Source organism: Heptranchias perlo, unplaced genomic scaffold (assembly GCF_035084215.1).
Source record: "Heptranchias perlo isolate sHepPer1 unplaced genomic scaffold, sHepPer1.hap1 HAP1_SCAFFOLD_1254, whole genome shotgun sequence".
NCBI classification, from domain to species: domain Eukaryota; kingdom Metazoa; phylum Chordata; class Chondrichthyes; order Hexanchiformes; family Hexanchidae; genus Heptranchias; species Heptranchias perlo.
The window spans coordinates 32,152-44,413 of NW_027138488.1; the positions used below are offsets into that span (position 1 = coordinate 32,152).

General features: G+C 41.2%; 1 protein-coding gene across 1 annotated transcript in view; it reads right to left on the reverse strand.

Annotated features, from left to right (window-relative positions):
* Window positions 1-3,047, reverse strand: part of LOC137308262 (alpha-1,3-mannosyl-glycoprotein 4-beta-N-acetylglucosaminyltransferase A-like) — a gene marked incomplete at both ends in the record, with an annotated part of 29,592 nt that extends 26,545 nt beyond the window's left edge. Inside the window, 2 exons of the mRNA XM_067977095.1 lie at window positions 1,296-1,436; window positions 2,880-3,047. Coding sequence (XP_067833196.1) covers window positions 1,296-1,436; window positions 2,880-3,047 — 309 coding nt within the window. The remainder of the gene's footprint in view (window positions 1-1,295; window positions 1,437-2,879) is intronic.
* Window positions 3,048-12,262: the final 9,215 nt, after the last annotated feature.

Below are 12,262 nucleotides of genomic sequence, written 5' to 3' on the forward strand. Positions count from 1 at the left end.
CAATTAAACTTCTTTGCTGGATCATGAAAGGTTTTCCACACAACAACTTGTTGCCTTTGATGTAGTAAAATGTCCCAAGCACTTCACAGGGGCGTTATCAAACAACTTTGACACCGAGACACATAGAGACATTAGGACAGCTTGGTCAAAGAGGCAGGTTTTAAGGAGCATCTTAAAAGGAGAGGTGGAGAGATGGACCAGTTTAGGGAGGGAATTCCAGAGATTAGGGCCTACCTAGGCAGATGAAGGCATGGCCACCAATGGTGGAGTGATTAAAATCGAGGATACGCAAGAGGCCAGAACTGGAGGAGCACAGATATCTCAGAGGGTTGTAGAGCTGGAGGAGGTTACAGAGATAGGGAGAGGTGAGGCCATGGAGGGATTTGAAAACAAGGATGAGAATTTTAAAATCGAGGCCGGGAGCCAATGTAGGTCAGCGAGCACAAGGGGTGATTGGTGAACAGGACTTGGTGTGAGTTAGGATACAGGCAGCAGAGTTTTGGATGAGATCAAGTTTATGGAGGGTAGAAGATGGGAGGCCGACCTTTAGATCATTGGAAGAGTCAAGTCCAGTGGTAACAAAGGCATGGATGAGGGTTCCAGCAGTAGATGAGCTGAGGCAGGGGCGGAGACGGGCGATGTTAGAGGTAGAAGTAGGCGGTCTTGGTGATGTAGCAGATATGTGGTCAGAAACTCAATGGGAAAATAGGCTGCAAATGGTCTGGTTCAGCCTTAGGCAGTGGCTAGGGAACAGAGTTTGTGGTGGGCAATTGTGGACAATGGCTTCAGTCTTCCCAATATTTAGTTGGAGGAAATTTCTGCTCATCCGGTACTGGATATCGGAGAAGCAGCATGACAAATCAGAGATAGTGGTGGTGATAGTTGAGGTGGTGGTGGTGAGGTAGAGCTGGGTGTCGTCAGCACACATGTGGATCCTGACATCGTGTTTTCAGATAATGTCGCCGAGGGGCAGCATGTAGATGAGTGTAATAAACACATTTATACTTAACTATCAACCAGCTGATGATTAACTTCAGCTTGTGAACAATGTAACAAATTGAGAATGCAATTTGTTTTCTGAATACATCCAGCGACCTCAGTCCTTGGTGAAAAAGGCTGATCTGGCTGGCTTTAAGACAAAGTCAAAAATGACAGATTTACTTCACCAAATGAGTGGAATAGACATCTTCGGACAGGACAACATAAATACCTTTCAATTTAATTCAAACAAGTTTAAAGTACGTTATTTTCCTTTCATTTTAATGCAAGAGAAAAGAACACTTCTAGTAACTTACCGCCAGTTCTGCCGAGGCCAACCTGCACAGCAGGTTGAAGGCTTTCCTCGCTGTTAAGTAAGTGGGGCATGTGGTGGTAGATATTTGGCACTTGTAGGGCATTTTTGTTGGTCAGATCTTTCAACAGCTTTTTGGCATCATCTGAAAATGCAGTAAGATAGGTGAGTACATTCAGACATCTAAATTTCTTTTTGGGTTGGGATCGGGGTGGGGGGGGCGTCAAAATATCCCGATATGCTGGCTTATTAGGATAAGTAAAACCTATGATAAAGCAACAATAGTCCTTTTGTCTAAAATACAAAATGAAGGCCCACAATCTTAAAAAGTTAAAACAAAGTGATCTACATACACATATACCAAGCTAAATATTCTAAATGAATAATCACATAACTTGCATTTATATAGCGCCTTTAATGTAGTAAAAACATCCCAAGGCGCTTCACAGGAGTGTTATCAGACATCGAGCCACACAAAGAGATATCAGGACAGGTGACCAAAAGCTTGGTCAAAGAGGTAGGTTTTAAGGAGCGATTTAAAGGAGGAGAGGTGTAGAGGTTTAGGGAGGGAATTCCAGAGCTTAGGGTCTAGGCAGATGAAGGTGTAATAGTCCATAACAAAATAGTTGACAACTTGAAGTTCTTACTCTTGGCACCAGGTAATTAAATCCTAGCCTCGAGGCATTCTTACATCATCAAGATAGTGCATGAAGCTTTCATCTCCATCAATGGGTACCACAACTTTGGAGCATGAATTGTGGCCATTTGCAATGGAAGTTATGTGACTCATGGTCCTCTCTGAACCAAACATTGGGAGATAAAAGTTTTGCATGTCTACCGCTAATGGTAATATTAATGTCTGGAGAAATTGATATTGGCAATGATAGAACCAATACCACAAGCCAAATTTCCCCCAAGGATCCCCCCGCCCTAGCCTCGAACGTGCATCTCTCTCTAGTTTCTCTTCTACTTCCCTCATGCCCTGTCCGAGCTCATATTGTCCATGGGACCTACCTCCTGGTCTCTTGACCCAATTCCCACTAAACTGCTGACCACCCAACTTACTGGTAGCAATTAGTACTAATGGTGGCCCTTAAATTCTTAGCCAAACTGGCTCTCTTTCTGCTCATGTTAGTGTTACCCAGCTGCACACAAAATGAGGAAAAGTTGAACTGAATGGGGTTGCATAAAACCAGGCAGCAGGCAGTCACTTCCAGAGATGGAAAACAATTCAGCGTGCTAGTCACCCAAGACTGCTCTCACACACCTATCAGCCAGAGAATGACATTAACAAAAAGCTGGGAGCAAGTTTCCATGTTGTCCTCTCAATGAAGGGCAATATGTTGTGTGGGTAGACTATGGGAAAGGAGGGTAATGCTAATTACATTTGAGTGCAGCTTAGAACCGTGCAATAAAAGCACTGTGTTGAAGCATTTTAATTTAATCTGCTTGAATCCGCTGATCTTTTAATGCCTGCAATCAAACTAATGTCATTTCACTTTTAAGCAGTTTTGGTTGTGACAGCTGCAGTATTTCATTGCCTTTCCTGAAGAACACATGAATCAGATGCATCACCAATACGAATTACCTGAAAAATTGCTCAGAGCCTCTTTGCTCCAATTTGATGCAGCCACTATACGTTTGAACTGCTCCAGGACAGAATTTAGTTCTGAGGAACGCTGCAAAGTTCGATGCTCGGCCACACGAAGACGCTCTCTCAAGGCATGGAACTCGTGCTGATAGACAATTAGCTTTTCTGTGAATAAATGTGGGGGGGGGGAAATTAGCATAAAATCATTCTTAAGAGAAACCATTTTAAGAAATGTCAGTGCTACAGAATTTCTTTAAACGTCTACTTCTCAACACCTGTACACAAGTTGAACTGAATTACATGTTGAATTTACACGATGATTTTTTTTTTCAAAGCTTTGAGGGCAGGTGGCTTTGATACAACTTATTTCTTCTTTTCCCCTTGGATTGCACAATTACTCCCATGAGGTAAGATCCTGTCTCACTTGTTCCACTCTAGGGTGCTGTGGTCAAGACTGCAATAATAAAGCATGACCCCATATTCCATTGCTCCATGGAAGTGAACACTAATGCTAGAAGGAATTTTGCCTCTATCAATACCTTAGTTACCTCTAGACTCGACTATTCCAATGCTCTCCTGGCCAACCTCCCACCTTGCACCCTCCCTAGCTCTGTAACCTCCTCTACGCTTACAACCCTCACAGATCTCTGCACTCCTCCAATCCTGGCCTCTTGTGCATCCCCAATTTTCATCGCTCCACCATTGGCTGCCGTGCCTGCAGCTGCCTAAGCCCTAGGCTCCGGAATTTCCTCCCTAAATCTCTTCACCTCTTTCTCTTTAAAGACGCTCCATAAAACCTACCTCTTCGACCAAGCTTTTGGTCACCTGCCCTAATATCTCATGTGGCTCGGTGTCAAATTTTGTTTGATAACTCCCCCATGAAGCGCCTTGGGATGTCTTTACTATGTTAAAGGCGCTATATAAATGCAAGTTGTTGTTGAAGCAAGATTTTTTTTGTAATGTTTTTGTGTTGGATATCAGATATAAAACATAACCCAGTAATAGTTTTTTTTTTAAATGCTGTAACCTTTGAACAAGCAGTGCATTTTTATTTTAGTGTGGGTGTACAGCTCAGACTTAACAGAACATTTGGATGATTTTTCAATTACTTTATCTGAATGCCATTTTGAGTACTTGAGGCAGTATGATGTAGAACAAAAGACACTAATAGCTGATTGCAAGGCCCGATTTGAAGGATTATTGTATCATGTGGCAGGCAGATATTGAAGTTGCTGTTTGTAGTGATTCTTTTCTTGTATGTTCAAGATGATTTAGGCCACTTTATTACATTACATAATAAGCCCCAAGACCAAACTTCTTTAGTTAACATTCATTTCAACAGAAGCCAGCATCTTAGAACAGCCTGAGGGTTGATCTGGATCTATCCAACCAGAGGGCAGAGAAAACTAATCAATGCTGGCGAAGAACCGCTACATACTCAGGTTTTTCCAGGTCAGGCATCCCTAAGTCAGTCTCCAGACTTTCAATGTACCATTAAAGTAGATGCAATCAACTGCTTCTATTCATGCAACATATCTTGTTTGATGCGCGATAATGTAGTCACACAGCAGTCAGTCCAGTTCAATATGTAAACTGACTTCAGTTAGAATCATAGAATCTTACAGCACAAAAGGAGGCCTTTTGGCCTATCATGCCTATGTTGGCTATTTGAAAGCTGTCCAATTAGTCCCACTCCCCTGTGTTTCCCCACAGCCCGACAAATTTTGCCTTTTCAAGTATATATCTAATACCCTTTTGAAAGTTATTATTGAATATGCTTCCACCAATCTTTCAGATCATCATAACTTGCTGCATTAAAAAAAAAATTCTCCTCATCTCCCCTCTGGTACTTTTGCCAATTATCTTAAATCCTCTGGTTGCCAACCCACCTGCCAGTGGGAACAGTTTCTTCTTATTTACTCTTATCAAAGCCCCTCTCAATTTTGAGCACCTCTGTTAAATCTCCCCATAATCGCTCTGCTCCAAGGAGAATAATCACAGCTTCACTAGTCTCCCCACATAATTGGTATAATTCAGCTAAATCTCCTCTGCACCCTCTCCAAGGCTTTGGCATCTTTTCTGAAGAGTGGTGCCCAGAATTGGTCATAATACTCTAGCTGATTTATAAAGGTTTAGCATAACTTCCTTGCTCTTGAACTCTTGCCTATAACACCATGGATCCTGAAAGCTAGTTTTTTTTTTAAAACACAACCAACTTATCCTGCCATTTTCAAGGATATGCATATGTGGATATTGCATGTTTAGTAGTTATCTGACGAGGAACTGGTTCTACAGCAAAAACAAAGCTGGGGCATTTCTCATAAGTTTTTAATTACATGACTATATATATTTGCATTAAAAGTAAAAAGAAATGTAACAACTTCAACAACTTCATTCTGGTAGGATAGAGGAAACAAAATAGCTACCAGAGAGCGAATGGAAAAATACTGAAGTATTTACAAGTTAAAAGATGATTTACACATTATTCAGGAATCAAAACAAAAATTGTTGAGGTTGTTACCATCTGGAAAAGTTGAGGGGGATAGATTAAGAGGAAAGCAGAAGAAGTACATGGCTTGACAATGTGACAGAACAGGCAAGTATAACTTCAAAGGCTGATATTGTCCTGTGCAGGGACTGGAAATTAGACTGCACTCTGTCAACCTTCGGAATGGACAGAGAAATTGGAGCCAGGGCGAGAGAGAGTCAGACAGTGGCAATGAGAGAAAGGGTAAGACAGTGCGAGAAGGGAGACAGACAGAGAGGGCACACAGGTTAAAGAGAGCGACACACACACACCCCAGTGGGAAGGGGAGAAAAGAGAAAAGAGAGAAAAAAGAGGAGAGGGGATAGAGAGAGAGAGAGAGAGAAGAGAGAGGGGAGAGAGAAAAAGAAAGAGAACACTCTTTCTCTCTGCTAAGTTGTCCATGGGCAAATCCATAGGGTCATCTGTTCCTTAACATTTAAAAAAAATACAAATTGTGTTATTACTACAAACTAGAAAAGAAACTAACTTTTCACAATATTAATTCACCACTGAAGTAAACCAGAACCTTTTATTTAAAAAAAAAATCAAGGCTGCACTAGTAAATATGCAGGAAGTGATTCAAAAGTTACTTCAACAAAACGATATGGAAAATAAATTCACTACCCCAGGTGAAAGAGATAAATTACTGGTGATGTAACACTGGCTAGTGGAATAAGACCTAGGGGTGTACTTGCACAAAGTTGAGATGGCTGTTAATAAAACATATGGGATCCTGGGCTTTATTAATAGAGGCATAGAGTACAAAAGCAAGGAAGTTATGCTAAACCTTTATAAAACACTGGTTAGGAGTATTGTGTTCAATTCTGGGCACCACGTTTAGGAATGGAGTCGAGGCTTTAGAGAGGGTGCAGAGTAATTTACTAGAATGGTGTCATTTGTGTGCGATGAGACAGGGTTAATCAGTAATCTTATAGTTAAGGATCCTCTCGGGCAGAGTGATCATAACATGATAGAATTTCTTAGAGTTTGAGAGTGATGTAGTTAAGTCTGAAACTAGGGTCTTAAATTTAAACAAAGCCAATTACATAGGCATGATGGTAGTGGTTGTTGGAGGCCAATCATCTCAGCCCCAGGGCATTGCTGCAGGAGTTTCTCAGGGCAGTGTCCTCGGCCCAACCATCTTCAGCTGCTTCATCAATGACCTACCCTCCACCATAAGGTCAGAAATGGGGATGTTCACTGATGATTGCACAGTGTTCCGTTCCATTCGCAACCCCTCAGGTAATGAAGCAGTCCGTGCCCGCATGCAGCAAGACCTGGATAACATCCAGGCTTGGGCTCATAAGTGGCAAGTAACATTCGCGCCAGACAAGTGCCAGGCAATGACCATCTCCAACAAGAGAGAATCTAACCACCTCCCCTTGACATTCAATGGCATTACCATCACCGAATCCTCCACCATCAACATCCTGGGGGTCACCATTGACCAGAAACTTAACTGGACCAACCACAAATACTGTGGCTACAAGAGCAGGTCAGAGGCTGGGTATTCTGCAGTGAGTGACTCACCTCCTAACTCTCCAAAGCCTTTCCACCATCTACAAGGCACAAGTCAGGAGTGTGATGGAATACTCTCCACTTGCTTGAATGAGTGCAGCTCCAACAACACTCAAGAAGCTCGACACCATCCAGGACAAAGCAGCCCGCTTGATTGGCACCCCATCCACCACCCTAAATATTCACTCCCTCCACCACTGGCACACCGTGGCTGCAGTGTGTTCCATCCACAGGATGCATTACAGCAACTCGCCAAGGCTTCTTCGACAGCACCTCCCAAACCTGCGACCTCTACCACCTAGAAGGACAAGGGTAGCTGGCACATGGGAAAACCACCACCTGCACGTTCCCCTCCAAGTCACACACCATCCCGACTTGGAAATATATCGCTGTTCCTTCATCGTCGCTGGGTCAAAATCCTGGAACTCCCTACCTAACAGCACTGTGGGAGAACCTTCACCACACGGACTGCAGTGGTTCACGAAGGCGGCTCACCACCACTTTCTCAAGGGCAATTAGAGATGGGCAATAAATGCTGGCCTTGCCAGCAACGCCCACATCCCATTAATGAATTTTTTAAAAGTTGGCTAAGGTAGATTGGGAAATTAGATTAAAAGATATGACAGTCTATAAGAAATGGTGAACGTTTAAAGAAATAATTCATAATTCTCAACGAATATACATTCCCTTGAGGAATAAAATCTCCACGGAAAAAGGGTGATCCAACCGTGGCTAACTAGAGAAGTTAAGGATAGCATTAGGTTAAAAGAAGAGGCTTTCAATGTTGCCAAAAAGAGTAGTAAGCCTGAGGATTGGAAGGGTTTTAGAAATCAGCAAAGGATGACTAAAATATTGATAGAGGGAGAAAATTGAATATGAAAGTAAACTAGCAAGAAATATAAAAAGATTGTAATAGCTTCTACATGTTTGTAAAAAGGAAGAGATTAACAAAAGTAAACATGGGTCCCTTAGAGGCAGAAATAGGAGAAATTATAATGGGAAATAAGGAAATGGCAGAGACTTTAAACAAAGATTCACAATCCCCGAGTGAAGAAATTTTTCCTCATCTTGGCCCCAAATGGCTGACCCCATGTTTTGTGTGTCTTCACAGTAGATGAGGAAAAGTTTCTTCACTGAGGTTTGTGAATGTTTGGAATTCTCTACCCCAGAGGGCTATGGATGCTCAGTCGTTGAGTATATTAAGACGGAGATCGATAGATTTTTGGACACTAAGGGAATCAATGGATAGGGTGGGAAAGTGGAGTTGAAATGGAAGTTCAGCCATGATCTTATTGAATGGTGCAGCAGACACGAGGGGCTGTATGGCCTACTCCTGTTCCTATTTCTTATGTTATTATGGTACCAGGGATGAGAGACTTCAGTTATGTGGACAGACAAGCTGGGGTTGTTCTCCTTAGAACAGAGAAAGTTAAGAGGAAATTTGATATAAGTGCTCAAAATTATGAAGGGTTTTGATAGAGTAAATAAGGAGAAACTGATTCCAGTGGCAGAAGGGTCAGTAACCAGAGAACACAGATTTAAGGTAATTGGCAAAAGAGCCAGTGGCAACATGAGGAAATATTTTTTTTAAAACGCAGAGAGTTGATATGATCTGGAATGCACTGCCTGAAAGGATGGTGGAAGCAGATTCAACAGTAATTTTCAAAAGGGAATTGTATGAATACTTGAAGGAAAAAAAATTACAGGGCCACGGGGAAAGAGCAGGAGAATGGGACTAATTGGATAGCTCTTTCAAAGAGCCGGCACAGGTACGATGGGCCGAATGGCCTCCTTCTGTGCTCTAACATACTATGACTATGATGCTTCTAACACTGTCTTCGTAGTATCAAGCTAGATGTCAAAACAAGCCTAGATAATGCATTCAGATACACAAAAGTGGGACCAAAGACACAGCAAAAGACCAACTTTTTGGAAATTCATTCAGTAAATATTTGAAGCTAATCTATGAAAAGTACAGCATTGCTTGGAAATAAAATCTGCATTAAAACCTGATCTGCTGCTGTAGTCTTTCTGGACTATTACAATTGCTTTGCTTGTATAAGTCAGCTAAACAAATCACAAGTAGTAAAAAAAATTGTTACAATATAGTGTTGACAGGTTAAAGGGCTTGGTGCGTTTTTTTTTTACACAAGGCATTTGTTTCTGTCCAGCTGTGGTAGAGCTGGCAACCTTGCCCCCAAAGCTCCTGTCGATGGTGCTTTACAAGCAGCTGCTGGGGAGAGTCCCATGTAGATAAAATACTTCTCCTCAGTCTTGCGCACTGAATTAGCTTTGTGCAGTTACAGTAACAGCAAGTTACCACTGCCATAAAAAGAATTAAAGGAAATATAGACTTTTTACGATTTAAATATCCATGGGATAATAGAAGTGACCATGAAAGGAATTAATGCAACTATAGTCACTGTAAATACATGTGAAATCACAAATCTGTAGGAAGGTAAACTCTAAAACTCAAAATATTTTTCAAATTTACAATAAATTGAAATGATTCACAAAGTAGCTTCAATGCTATCGAGTATATTCTGAAGTGAATTATTCATGTGTGTCTCTTGACTTCGAGCATCAGATCTCTGAAGAGAATGTCTAGATTGCCAGGGAGTAAATTAGTGCTGATCGCAAAAAGAATACTGAATGACGGCAGTTGCTTCTGGCTACCAGTCATCCATGCTTTACTGACCATGTGAAAATGCTGCCAAATACAGTACATAATTCCATAATAGTGAAGCCACTTGATCACAGTTCTGATGGAAAGCATGCTCCAGAGGTCCTGCTGCCTGTCAGTTGCAGAGCTCTTGCCAACTCCCTACTGACAAACCCAAATGCAAGGCTAAGGGTTGAAGATAAAGTCACTTAAACTTTAGCAACAATAAGCCAGGCTGTTTTTACAGGAAATATCTTCAATTCATTGAGATAGCGCCACCACCTTGACCCAGGCTGTTCTTACCAAACTCTCCTGGAGGGGTCTTAGCAAAGCAACATCAGACTCACATCATGTAGATCCTTGCCCTTACAAGCCTTCGATGACTTAGGCAAGCATAAGATTGCCTCTTCAATCCTGTATTTATTTTCTAATTATTCTTTCAATGAGCAATGAACATCCTTAACTTAGAGTAGCCTCCTAACAAACAAAGCATAAATGGCAATTAAGATAATGGGTTATAGAAAGTGCTAGAGTTACATGAAAGATGATCTTAGTTCCCACCATCATACATATATTTTAAGTTTTCTTATCTATCTTCTCTTGGTTATATATCATTCCCAAGATGGGAGGATAGGCAAGCAATCTGCACATTTAGCTAGGTTGCTCTTGAACTGACCATTAGGAGGTGGGTCAAGCATGCCCGAGGTGATTCACCAAATAATTTTCCACATTTATCCTTCTCGCTGTAAGGAAGCACCTGGTCTCCACTCTGCACCTTTCTTTCATGACAGCGTCTAGATCAGAACTTGATGTTGGGAAATACCAGGAAACTGGCCATCCAGGTTACATATATCAGGTAGTGCAGGATGCAGAAGTTCCAAGATCAACATCCTACGTATAAAGTTTACAATGGCTTGGGTTATTGCATTAAAAAAAAATAAAAGCAAATATAAACTAAGTGCACATGACAAATTGCAGTGTATTCCTGAGCTACCAGTTTCTTGCATCTGAATGTATTCAATACATCAAATCTCTCTTCCCCAAAAATGTTCCTGGGTACAGTCCCATCTCATCAGACTCCAGCAGTTAGAGTATTTGGACACAATTCACAGTGACCACTCCTTCCTTAGAACTTCAGAAACTTTACAAAGCCATTTATCAGACATCAAACTATAAACGTTTTTTTTTGCTTTTGGCAAACCCCATGGTTTAGTCACAGTACAAGCAACACAGCCATTAAATAAATCTGGCAAGCTTATGATTGCACCAGAGCAGGAGACACAGATAAGCACATGCATGTTTCTTTAATCTTTCTCGCTTTGTTCCTGCTGCCTTTCTTTTAACATTTTCTCAATACTTTTGTCGCATCAGAGAATATCTGGTGAGTAAAGATCCATTTACACTAAACACTGGAATTGAAGTCAGTAGATTTCACTCTCCATCTGCAGCTTTGGCTTCAATGTATTTAAAATGTCCAATCACTCTTCCCCCCAAAAAATTCCTGGATAGGATCCTATCTCACCAGGTGCTAGTAGTTAACCGTACCTGAACACAGTTCATGTAAGGTCCATATTCCTTCTCAAAATAACCCTCAGCACTTCATAATCTTACTAATTAATCCACACAGTCAGTTATAGGTTTTATTTATGCCAAATATGTTTTTCAACAGCTGACCAATGGCAAGCATTTACAATCCACCCTGTTGATCCACCCAAGTGTCTACAAGAAACAGCCTCCTGTCTGCATGTTCAAATGCACAAATAAACACGGTAGCAACATCCCACTGGAAGCCAACAGCATAAAGTTTGCACACATGGATTTTATGTATGGACAGTATTTCAGGACTAGAATACACGATAACTTCATCAGTTTGCCATGTCTGGGGATCGTACAAATCTACAGGAATGGAAGATCCTTCTGGCCAGTCCCAAAGTTCAAAAATATCAAAGCTACACTATCTTTTTCGTATTCCATAAGCACATTCTTCAGCACAAAAAAAAACTGCCAACGTTATGGGTGGAAATGGTTCTCAAAACCTGGGAGGAACAACAGCAGGCTTATATTTATATAGGGGCTTATCACATCTATCAGATTGTTTCACATACAATGAATGACTTTGAAGTGCACACTGTATATTACGCTGATAGTTTCATTTTCAGAACAAAGAATTTTTTGGAACAGGAAAAAGCCGTTGGGCTCAATAAGCCTATTTCAGAGGCCAACTTTGTCTACCCATTTTGTAGTCATATTTCTAATTATTTTCTCTTGACAAATGTATCTAATTGTCCCTTGAGCCCATTTATACTGTCCACTTCAATGGCCCTCCCTGATAAGTTATTCCACAGAAGTTCTGTCTGATTTCCCTTCTCACTCCTAACTTTGATGTTTAAACTGTGCCTGCTGGTATGTGAATAAATAGGCATGGTGAACAACTCTTGTTCAAGACTATGAAGGGAACTGACATTTCAATTAGAGGCCTCTTTTCCAAAGAAAACAAACCCAACTTCCTTAGCTTGTCCTCATAACTTGAATTTCTGATATTACTGACTGCTCCTTTGGTGATCCTATCTTTTCTGCCCAGACTTGGCTTGCTTATATTTTCTGTCTGGCTAGATTCTATCAAATTTATTATGGCACAATTCCAGAGGGTTTTTTTTCTCCGAGTCCTAGTTA